The 12,567-nt window shown below is 44.0% G+C and overlaps 1 protein-coding gene across 8 annotated transcripts in view; it reads right to left on the bottom strand.

The window, feature by feature from the left end:
* The window catches only part of dock3 (dedicator of cytokinesis 3), a 966,938-nt gene that overhangs the window by 244,556 nt on the left and 709,815 nt on the right, over window positions 1-12,567 (bottom strand). For all 8 annotated transcript variants that reach the window (XM_063067780.1, XM_063067785.1, XM_063067784.1 and 5 more), the window contains one exon: window positions 644-741. In XM_063067780.1, coding sequence (XP_062923850.1) covers window positions 644-741 — 98 coding nt within the window. The remainder of the gene's footprint in view (window positions 1-643; window positions 742-12,567) is intronic.

Genomic DNA, 12,567 nt, shown 5'->3' with positions numbered 1-12,567 from the left:
AGGTCAGAAAATTCTCATCACCTAAATTACATAAGAGTGACAATGAGAGGCATAGCATTATGAAGAGAAACTGTTGAAGAATATAGGCAGACAAAAGGGAAAGAAAGATGCAGTGGGGGAATGAAAGGATGGGAGGAAGGAGAGAGGGAGAAGTGAGAGTCAGAGGGTGACAATGTGCTTTGGAGAGAAGGAGAAAGAGAAGGGAGGGAGAATGGATGAAGAGGGGGATAGGGAGAAGGGAAATGGAAAGGGAAGAATGAAAGAGACAAACAGGAAGAGGAGATCAAGAAAGAATGGACTGCAGGAAAGGAGGGATTGAACAGAGAGAGGGCCAGAATAAGGAACACAGTGGAGAGTGTGAAATGGGAGGAGTGGTAGATTATGTACATGGTGGGGGAATAGAGAGAATGGAGGACTGCAGTGACAGCAAGAGAGGAAGAGCTTGGTTTCATACTCATAGTGATGGGAGATTTTAGAAATTTTCAAACAGGAGAAATATGTAGAATTGAGAAGAGCAGGAATAGAGAAATGGGGGGAAAAGGAGTTGAAGGAATGATCTTTGAATGAAATTCTAGATTGTTACAATTATCATCTGAGGATGTTTCTGTACATTTCAAGCAATATGATCTTAATATTGACTTACTTTAACAATTTCTTCACCACTGACATGACGCAGCCTTCCCAGGATGTCCATCACTCTGTCTGGCTGTGTTTTCCACTTCAAAAAGGCAAGGAGATCAACTACAGCCAATCAGAAATAAATCATAACATGATAGAATGCACTGAAATTGTAACCATCGTTGCTCATCCAAGCTTCAACCGTAGCTTGTTAATTAATAAGGTGATGGCCGAATTCCTTGGAGTCTTGTTTCTCAAGGTACCAAAGGTCCCTACTGCCTGATGTTACAGGTTAGATTATTGGCATGTTGTATTTGGATCAGTGATAGAAGGTCTGGTTGCTGTAAGTAAAATGGAGAACTGTGGCAGCCGTCAAGGCAAACTCTCTTCCACAGTTATCCATCATTGATTGTGGACAGTTTTCCTAAAATACCAAATGCCCTAATTCTGCTCCTATTGTCTTATCTTGAAGTCAATAAATAGGATCCATAAGCATTGTAGGATTAACAGCCTTGGCTTAATTTTCCATGTGGCATCTCAGAAAATCTTTTGTATGAAGCTCCTGGAATGTGTACAGGATCATGCATCTTCACACCCAAATGAACAATCACTTAGCATATTAAGTGCCTTTTTAAAAGCATTTCAATTTGAATTGCTGTGTGTTGCTCTGTCTTTAACAACAGGACTTGCTTCTGATAACTGTAAAATTGGTCAGGAAGTGGGGTGACAGAAAGCCTTTATTTTCACAAATTGCAGTTTCTATATGCAAAAGGTATTCATTTGAGAATCAGTATTTTTCAAATTAAACAACTGAAAACATGACTTTCACCCTTTATTATTCAGTTAATAAAAGCAAAATCCTCTGACGCAGAGTTGTTTCAAATTAAAATGATGGCAAGTCCTACAATAGATACATCACGAAAAGTATATTTAAATTCATGTAAAGGTCACCCCTGGTTTATGAGCGTCTAATTTATGGATAGCTTGTATAGACAAACAGCGTCTGGGAGACCAGTGGGATTGATTTGTCGGTTGCTGTGAGGCTGTAGGCATCTTCTGTCAGGTAGGAGCAGAACTGAGCATTCTCATGTGCCTTCACACCCCAATCGTATCCATCATCCCTCTCGAGATGCAACAATTAGGGACTGGTTTGAGTTATGTGGAGCTGGGAGTATAGAGCAGACTGTCTCTCACTGAGACAGTGAAACCGGCAGGCGGCCATTCTTCCTATTTCTGCTTGCATTCTCATCACTGCTGTTTCTGTGATCTTCTCCCACACGTGGAGTTGTTCATTTTTGCCTTACGAATAGTTCAGGTTATGAACAGATCTCAGGCATTGTACCCTACTATAACCTGGGGACCACCTATATGCATTTCTGAAATTCCACATGACACAAGACACGGCTATTCAATCCATCAAATTGATGCTGGCTCACTAAGCAATGCCATTTTCTCACTAATATTTCCTGTCACCTACCCATCTAACCCACATTCCTGTACTTCGGCCAATTGATCAACCAACCCTGAAGTCTTTGATATGTAGAAGGAAACTGGAACCCCTGAAGGAAGTCCACATAGTGAGAATGTGCACATTCCACACAGAAACATCAGAGATCAGAATGGAGCCCCAGTTGGCAGAGTTTCAAATGGTGATGAGGAGGCATACAGGAGCGAAATAGATCTGCTGGTTGAGTGGTGTCACAGCAATAACCTTGAAATCAATGTCAATAAGACCAAGGAATTAATTGTGGACTTCAGGAAGGGGCAGTCAAGGGATCAGAAGTGGAAATGGTGAGCAGTTTCAAGTTCCTGGGTGTTATCATCTCCAAGGATCTATCCTGGGCCCAACATATTGATGCAATTACAAAGCAGGCATGACAACAGCCCTATTTCATTAGGAGTTTGAGGAGAATTGGTATATCATCAAAGACACCAGCAAGTTTCTACTGATGTACTGTGAAGAGCATTCTTACTGGTTGCATCACCAGCTGGTATGAAGGGGCCACTGCTCAGGATCAGAAAAATCTCCAGGAAGTTGTAAACTCTGCCAGCCCCATCGTGGGCATTAGCCTCCCCAGCTTCCAGGACACCTTCAAAAGGCAATGTCTCAAAAAGATGGCATCTATCATTAGGACTCCTATCACCCAGGACATGCCTTTTTCTTATTGCTACCTTCGGGATGGTACAGGAGTCCGAGGGGAAGCTTCTTCCCCTCTCCCATGAGATTTCTGAATGGACTAAGAAGCCATGAACAATTCTTCAGTATTTTTTCCTCTCTTTTTCAACTATTTATTGAATTTAATTTTCTTTTTCTATATATACAGCTTATTATAATTTATATTGCTTTATTATTATGTATTGCAAAATATGGTACTGTTGTTGTAAAACAACAAATTTCACAAGATATGCTAGTGATACTTAACCTAATTCAGATTTTGATTCTGAGCCACAGGAACTATGAGGTAGCAGCTTGATTAGCTCATGTTCTGCTAAAGGAGCTCAACAGGTCGAAAAAAAAAGTTTGGTTCTGCTTCACTCTAGCTTTGTGCAATTCAGGAGACTTGCAAGACCAATGTGAGAATTGCCCAATCTTTCACAGATGGGGACAGGAGGTGCATGATGGTGTGGGCTAGTGAATTTGTGACATGATGCACTCCTACTACCACTTGTATGGAGCTAATGCATGGACTCCAGATTCTTAATACCACCCTGAATGCTCCTACTTATTCAATGGTCATGGCCCAGAGATTCTCTTAAGTCTGCAGGAATGCTGCACATCTTTAAGGTTTTCTTAGACCAATCTTGAATATATTCCCATCTTACTTCCCATAACAGAGCTCAGAAAAAGAGTGATTGGCTTGGAAGTCTAGTGGTGCAAACAATATGCCTGCCCAATGCAGCCAATTGTGTACTAAGAGGCTCAATACTGGGGTGTTGGACTGAGAAAAAACACTGATGTTGGCTTGCTTGTTCTTTCGGGGAATTTAGAGAATATTGTCGAGGTATTGTTGGTGGCAATTTCCTAGTACCTTGAAATGTCTGCAGTAGGATCATCCAAGTCTCATAAATAAATAGGAGGGCAAGGTCACTGTTACCCAGAAGACTGAGTTCTATGCAAGATCCAAGGTCTTGATCTTCAGTTTTCCTTATTGACCAAAGATTGTGTTGGCGCAATGAACATAGTAGTTAAAATTTTATCATTGATATTTACTTCCATTAGCATCAAATACCATATATTCACACAGCCCTAAGGCAAAAAAACTGGCTCTATGGTCCATCTACATGTAAGGGGTTTCTTCTTTTATGTTACTGCGTAGGCTAATCAAAATGGCTTCTTTGTTATGTTAACTGCTGAGAAAGCTCTCTCTCTAGCAGCTTGTTTGGGTTATAAAGAGAGTTGTATTCATTTGCTACCCAATTGGGATAGGTGTTACTCTTTCTTGTGTGTCTGTAAGCTATTGTGATGCACGGGCTTTGGGGCAGAAGGCGCGATGGGGACAGAGAGAGTGGACGCGATGCTGTAAGCTGGCCGACGGGTCTGACCCCGAGCGGGAGTCCGAGGCCCAGGGTCTTCAGCGAGGAGAGGAGACGAAGACAGACTCGTGTGGAGTGCCTGGTTGACCACTGTGGTTGGTCCCAGGCGGCGGGTCGAGGAGGTCGGAGGGGATCGAATGGTGGAAAGAAGACCCCGTTACTTGAGCTCCAACTGTTGTCCACGAAGTGGTTGAACTTTGATAAGTTTGGCACCTTTTAATTTCCTTTTATATTTTATCTCTATTAATTACTTAGTTCCAGTAATATCTATAAATTGTAATCATTTAATCGCATATGGTGTATTGTCTGTTATTTGGCGGGGTGGGGTACATCACACAGCATCCACACAAACTTGATTACTCAGTTTGGTGGGGACGAAGGCTGCTCCCCCAGACAGAAGTGAGTTGAGCAAGCCTGAGGCTTACCAAGGGAGCTACATACACAATGCTAAACTATTATTATGCCTATTCATATTGACCTGCACCTGAACCATAGCCCTCCATACCTCTCATGAATGGCAGTGATGCTTCACTAGCAGATGAGCTCAATGCCTTTTATACTCACTTTGAAAGAGAAAATAAAACTACAGCTATGAAGATCCCTGAAAACATCCAATGACCCTGTGATCTCTGTCCTGGAGGTGGTCTTTCAGGAGGGTGAACCTTCACAAGGTGGAAGCCCCGACAGAGTACCTGGTAAGGCTCTGAAAACTTGTGCCTAGCAACTGGCAGGGGTATTCAAAGACATTTTCAATCTCTCATTGCTACGGTTGGAAGTTCCCACCTGCTTCAAAAAGGGAACAATCATACCAGTACCCAAGAACAGCAGTGTGAACTGCCTTACAACTATCATTCCTACAGTCCTGATCAAAAAGCTACAAAGCCTCTGTACCTCTCTCTGCAACTGGATCCTTGACTTCCTAACTGGAAGACCACAATCTGTGAGGATTGGAAATTACATCTCCACCTCCCTGACAATCAACACTGGCACACCACAGGGATGTGTATTTAGCCCACTATTCTACTCTCTCTACACCCGTGACTGTGTGGCTAGGTATAGCTCAAATGCATTTATAAGTTTGTAGATGATACAACCATTGTTGGCAAAATTTCAGATGGCGATGAGAGGGTGTACAGGAGCAAGATATACCAGCTACGAGCAAGGTATACCAGATAGTTGAGTGGTGTCGTAGCAACAATCTTGCACTCAATGTTAGTAAGACCAAAGAGCTGATTGTAGACTTTAGAAAGGGTAAGATGAGAGATCAAAAAGGGATCGGAAGTAGCGAGAGTGAGAAATTTCAAGTTCCTGGCTGACAATATCTCTGTGAATCTATCCTGCAGAAAGTTATAAAATTAGTCAGCTCCATCATGGGTACCAGCTTCTGTTGTATCTTCGAGGAGCAGTGCCCCAGGAAGGACTCCAACCACCCAGGTCGTGCCCTCTTCTCATTGTCACCATCAGGAAGTAGGTACAACTGTCTGAAGGCACACACTCAGTGATTAGGAACAGCTTCTTCCCTTCTGCCATTCGATTTCTGAATGGACATTGAACCCATGAACATTACCTCACTTAAACACGAGGAATTCTGCAGATGCTGGAAATTCAAGCAACACACATCAAATTTGCTGGTGAAGGCAGCAGGCCAGGCAGCATCTCTAGGAAGAGGTATAGTTGACGTTTGGGGCCGAGACCCTTCATCAGGACTAACTGAAGGAAGAGCCAGTAAGAGATTTGAAAGTGGGGGGTGGAGGGGGAGATCCAAAATGATAGGAGAAGACAGGAGGGGGAGGGATGGAGCCAAGAGCTGGACAGGTGATTGGCAAAAGGGATATGAGAAGATCATGGGACAGGAGGCCCAGGGAGAAGGAAAAGGGCGAGGGGGGGAAAAAACCCAGAGGATAGGCAAGGGGTATAGTCAGAGGGACAGAGGGAGAAAAAGCAGAGAGAGAGAAAGAATGTGTGTATAGAAATAAATAACGGATGGGGTACGAGGGGGAGGTGGGGCATTAGCGGAAGTTAGAGAAGTCAATGTTGATGCCATCAGGTTCGAGGCTACCCAGACGGAATATAAGGTGTTGTTCCTCCAACCTGAGTGTAGCTTCATCTTTACAGTAGAGGAGGCCGTGGATAGACATATCAGAATGGGAATGGGATGTGGAATTAAAATGTGTGGCCACTGGGAGATCCTGCTTTCTCTGGCGGACAGAGCGTAGGTGTTCAGCAAAACGATCTCCCAGTCTGCGTCAGGTCTCGCCAATATATAGAAGGCCACATCGGGAGCACCGTACGCAGTATATCACCTCAGCCGACTCACAGGTGAAGTGTCGCCTCACCTGGGAGGAGTGTCTGGGGTCCTGAATGGTGGTAAGGGAGGAGGTGTAAGGGCATGTATAGCACTTGTTCCGCTTACAAGGATAAGTGCCAGGAGGGAGATCAGTGGGGAGGGATGGGGGGGACGAATGGACAAGGGAGTCACGTAGGGAGTGATCCCTGCGGAAAGCGGGGGTGGGGGGGAGGGAAAGATGTGCTTAGTGGTGGGATCCTGTTGGAGGTGGCGGAAGTTACGGAGAATAATATGTTGGACCCGGAGGCTGGTGGGGTGGTAGGTGAGGACCAGGGGAACCCTATTCCTAGTGGGGTGACGGGAGGATGGAGTGAGAGCAGATGTGCGTGAAATGGGGGAGATGTGTTTGAGAGCAGAGTTGATGGTGGAGAAAGGGAAGCCCCTTTCTTTAAAAAAGGAGGACCTCTCCCTCGTCCTGGAATGAAAAGCTTCATCCTGAGAGCAGATGCGGTGCGAGACGGAGGAATTGCGAGAAGGGGATGGCATTTTTGCAAGAGACAGGGTGAGAAGAGGAATAATCCAGATAGCTGTGGGAGTCAGTAGGCTTATAGTAGACATCAGTAGATAAGCTGTCTCCAGAGATAGAGACAGAAAGATCTAGAAAGGGGAGGGAGGTGTCGGAAATGGACCAGGTAAACTTGAGGGCAGGGTGAAAGTTGGAGGCAAAGTTAATGAAGTCAACAAGCTCAGCATGCGTGCAGGAAGCAGCACCAATGCAGTCGTCGATGTAGCGAAGGAAAAGTGGGGGACAGATACCAGAATAGGTGTGGAACATAGATTGTTCCACAAAATATATTCTATATATTGGCGAGACCCAACGCAGACTGGGAGATCGTTTTGCTGAACACCTACGCTCTGTTCACCAGAGAAAGCAGGATCTCCCAGTGTCCATACATTTTAATTCCACATCCCATTCCCATTCTGATATGTCTATCCACGGCCTCCTCTACTGTAAAGATGAAGCCACACTCAGGTTGGAGGAACAACACCTTATATTCCGTCTGGGTAGCCTCGAACCTAATGGCATGAACATTGACTTCTCTAACTTCCGCTAATGCCCCACCTCCCCCTCGTACCCCATCCGTTATTTATTTCTATACACACATTCTTTCTCTCTCTCTCCTTTTTCTTCCTCTGTCCCTGTGACTATACCCCTTGCCCATCTTCTGGGTTCCCCCCCCCTTTTCCTTCTCCCGGACCTCCTGTCCCATGATCCTCTCGTATCCCTTTTGCCAATCACCCGTCCAGCTCTTGGCTCCATCCCTCCTCCTCCTGTCTTCTCCCATCATTTTGGATCTCCCCCTCCCCCTCCCACTTTCAAATCTCTTACTAACTCTTCCTTCAGTTAGTCCTGACGAAGGGTCTCGGCCCGAAACATCGACTGTACCTCTTCCTAGAGATGCTGCCTGGTCTGCTGCGTTCACCAGCAACTTTGATGTGTGTTGCTAACATTACCTCACTACTTTCTGATAAATTTCTACTTTTTCACTGCTTATTTTAACTTAACTATTTAATATACATACAGATATAATTACTGAAATTCAGTTTATATATATTTATTGTATATTGCATTGTACTGCTGCTGCAAAGTTAACAAATATCATGACATATGCTGATAACATTAAATCCAATTCTGATTCTGATCTATATACATATTCAAACTTCTCTTAAATGTTGAAATCAAACCCGCATCTACCACTTCCACTGGCAGCTCATTTCACCCTTCCATCACCCTCTGAGTGAAGAAGTTCCCTGTTACTTTCCCCGAAAAATATTTTACCTTTTACCCTTAACCTATGACCTCGAGTTCTAGTCTCAGCCAACTTCAGTGGAAAAAACAGACTTGCATTTACCTTTCAAAATTTCGTATACCTCTATCACATCTCTCCTCATTCTCCTATGCTCCGAGGAACAAAGTCCTAACCTATTCAGCCTTTCCCTGTAAATGATGCAGACAGAGGTTTTTGCAGATCCAGGTGACTTCTTCCAGTTCCTCTTCAAAACAGCTTATTCTTCTTTTCTCATAACTATCTGCTCCTTGCTTCAGTCTAAGATCCCCTCGTGTTTTAAGAAGGCAACGATAATCCCAGTGCCGAAGAAGAGCAAGGTGGCATGCCTGAATGACTATCGACCTGTGGCTCTGACATCAATTGCTATGAAGTGCTTCGAGAGATTAGTTATGGCACACATCAACCACAGCCTACCGTCAACCTCGAGGCTTTGCAATTTGCCTACTGGAGCAACAGGTCAATGGCAGATGCCATCTATCTGGCCCTACATTCCTCCTTAGAATACCTGGAGAATAAAGATGCATATGTAAGGCTCCTTTTCATTGACTACAGCTCTGCCTTTAATACCATCATGCCAAATAAACTGGTTCCTAAGCTCTGGAACCTGGGCCTTAGCACTCAGATCTGCAGCTGGATCTTCAGCTTCCTCACAGACAGGACCCAGGCTGTAAAAATAAGGGACAAGCTCTCCTCTACAATCACTCTCAGCACTGGTGCCCCACAAGGCTGTGTACTCAGCCCCCTGCTGTACTCACTGTACACCCATGATTGTGTAGCCAAGTTTCCATGAAACTCAATATATAAGTTTGCTGATGACACAACATTTGTACGCCGTATTTCGGGTAATGATGAGTTGAGTACAGAGAGGAGATTACGAACCCGGTGGCATGGTGCGAAGACAATAACCTATCCCTCAACGTCAGCAAGACGAAGGAATTGGTTGTTGACTTCAGAAGGAGTAGCAGACCGCAAGACCCAATTTACATCGGTGGTGCGCAAGTGGAACAGGTCAAAAGCTTTAAGTTCAACTGCAGGCAACTGCAGGAAACATAAAGTTGTGGTGGTAGGGGATTTTAATTTTCCACAAATTGATTGGGACTCCCATACTGTTAGGGGTCTAGATGGTTTAGAGTTTGTAAAATGTGTTCAGGAAAGTTTTCTAAATCAATATATAGAGGGACCAACTGGAGGGGATGCAATATTGGACCTCCTGTTAGGAAACGAGTTAGGACAAGTGACAGAAGTCTGTGTAGGCGAGCACTTTGGTTCCAGTGATCATAACACTATTAGTTTCAACTTGATCATGGACAAGGATAGATCTGGTCCTAGGGTTGAGGTTCTTAACTGGAAGAAGGCCAAATTTGAAGAAATCAGAAAGGATCTAAAAAGCGTGGATTGGGACAGATTGTTCTCTGACAAGGATGTGATCGGTAGGTGGGAAGCCTTCAAAGGAGAAATTTTGAGAGTGCAGAATTTGTATGTTCCTGTCAGGATTAAAGGCAAAGTGAATAGGAATAAGGAACCTTGGTTCTCAAGGGATATTGCAACTCTGATAAAGAAGAAGAGGGAGTTGTATGACATATATAGGAAACAGAGAGTAAATAAGGTGCTTGAGGAGTATAAGAAGTGCAAGAAAATACTTAAGAAAGAAATCAGGAGGTTTAAAAGAAGACATGAGGTTGCCTTGGCAGTCAAAGTGAAGGATAATCCAAAGAGCTTTTACAGGTATATTAAGAGCAAAAGGATTGTAAGGGATAAAATTGGTCCTCTTCAAGATCAGAGTGGTCGGCTATGTGCGGAACCAAAAGAAATGGGGGAGATCTTAAATGGGTTTTTTGCATCTGTATTTACTAAGGAAACTGGCATGAAGTCTATGGAATTAAGGGAAATAAGTAGTGAGATCATGGAAACTGTACAGATCGAAAAGGAGGAGGTCCTTGCTGTCTTGAGGAAAATTAAAGTGGATAAATCCCCGGGACCTGACAGGGTGTTCCCTCGGACCTTGAAGGAGACTAGTGTTGAAATTGCAGGGGCCCTGGCAAAATTATTCAAAATGTCGCTGTCTACAGGTGAGGTGCCGGAGGATTGGAGAGTGGCTCATGTTGTTCCGTTGTTTAAAAAAGGATCGAAAAGTAATCCGGGAAATTATAGGCCAGTAAGTTTAACGTCGGTAGTAGATAAGTTATTGGAGGGAGTACTAAGAGACAGAATCTACAAGCATTTGGATAGACAGGGACTTATTAGGGAGAGTCAACATGGCTTTGTGCGTGGTAGGTCATGTTTGACCAATCTATTGGAGTTTTTCGAGGAGGTTACCAGGAAAGTGGATGAAGGGAAGGCAGTGGATACTGTCTACATGGACTTCAGTAAGGCCTTTGGCAAGGTCCTGCATGGGAGGTTAGTTAGGAAAATTCAGTCGCTAGGTATACATGGAAAGGTGGTAAATTGGATTAGACATTGGCTCAATGCAAGAAGCCAAAGAGTGGTAGTAGAGAATTGCTTCTCCGAGTGGAGGCCTGTGACTAGTGGTGTGCCACAGGGATCAGTGCTGGGTCCATTGTTATTTGTCATCTATATCAATGATCTGGATGATAATGTGGTAAATTGGATCAGCAAATTCGCTGATGATACAAAGATTGGAGGTGTATTAGACAGTGAGGAAGGTTTTCAGAGCCTGCAGAGGGACTTGGACCAGCTGGAAAAATGGGCTGAGAAATGGCAGATGGAGTTTAATACAGACAAGTGTGAGGTATTGCACGTTGGAAGGACAAACCAAGGTAGAACATACAGGGTTAATGGTAAGGCACTGAGGAGTGCAGTGGAACAGAGGGATCTGGGAATACAGATACAAAATTCCCGAAAAGTGGCATCACAGGTAGAAAGGGTCGTAAAGAGAGCTTTTGGTACATTGGCCTTTATTAATCAAAGTATTGAGTATCAGAGCTAGAATGTTATGATGAGGTTGTATAAGGCACTGGTGAGGCCGAATCTGGAGTATTGTGTTCAGTTTTGGTCACCAAATTACAGGAAGGATATAAATGAGGTTGAAAGAGTGCAGAGAAGGTTTACAAGGATGTTGCCGGGACTTGAGAAACTCAGTTACAGAGGAAGGTTGAATAGGTTAGGACTTTATTCCCTGGAGCGTAGAAGAATGAGGGAGATTTGATAGAGGTATATAAAATTATGATGGGTATAGATAGAGTGAATGCAAGCAGGCTTTTTCCACTGAGGCAAGGGGAGAAAAAAACCGGAGGACATGGGTTAAGGGTGAGGGGGGAAAAGTTTAAAGGGAACATTAGAGGGGGGCTTCTTCACACAGAGAGTGGTGGGAGTATGGAATGAGCTGCCAGACGAGGTGGTAAATGCGGGTTCTTTTTTAATACTTAAGAATAAATTGGACAGATACATGGATGGGAGGTGTATGGAGGGATATGGTCTGTGTGCAGGTCAGTGGGACTAGGCAGAAAATGGTTGGGCACAGCCAAGAAGGGCCAAAAGGCCTGTTTCTGTGCTGTAGTTTCTATGGTTTCCTCGGGGTCAATATCTCAAATGACCTGACTTGGTCCAACCAAGCAGAGTTCACTGCCAAGAAGGCCCACCAGCGCCTTTACTTCCTGAGAAAACTAAAGAAATTTGGCCTGTCCCCTAAAACCCTCACTAATTTTTATAGATGCACCGTAGAAAGCATTCTTCTAGGGTGCATCACAACCTGGTATGGAAGTTGTCCTGTCCAAGACCGAAAGAAGCTGCAGAAGATTGTGAACATGGCGCAGCACATCACACAAACCAATCTTCCGTCAGTCTACTCACTTTACACCGCACGCTGTCGGAGCAGTGCTGCCGGGATAATCAAGGACACGACCCACCCAGCCAACACACTTTTCGTCCCTCTTCCCTCCGGGAGAAGGCTCAGGAGGTTGAAGACTCGTATGGCCAGATTTGGGAACAGCTTCTTTCCAACTGTGATAAGACTGCTGAATGGATCCTGACCCATACTGGGCCATACTCTCCAAATATCCGGACCTGCCTCTCGGTTTTTTTGCATTACCTTACTTTCTATTTTTCTACTTTCTATTTATGATTTATAATTTAAATTTTTAATATTTACTAAATTTTAACTATTTTTAATATTTTTAATATTTAATATTTGTAATCTAGGGAGTGTGAAGCGCAGAATCAAATATTGCTGTGATGATTGTACGTTCTAGTACCAATTGTTTGGCAACAATAAAGTATAAAGTATCTTTTCTTTTCAAGGTGGCTGGGGTCCTTTCAGAG

The sequence above is a fragment of the Mobula hypostoma genome, chromosome 15, assembly GCF_963921235.1.
Source record: "Mobula hypostoma chromosome 15, sMobHyp1.1, whole genome shotgun sequence".
Lineage (NCBI taxonomy): Eukaryota > Metazoa > Chordata > Chondrichthyes > Myliobatiformes > Myliobatidae > Mobula > Mobula hypostoma.
This window is presented reverse-complemented; position numbering and strand designations above follow the sequence as displayed.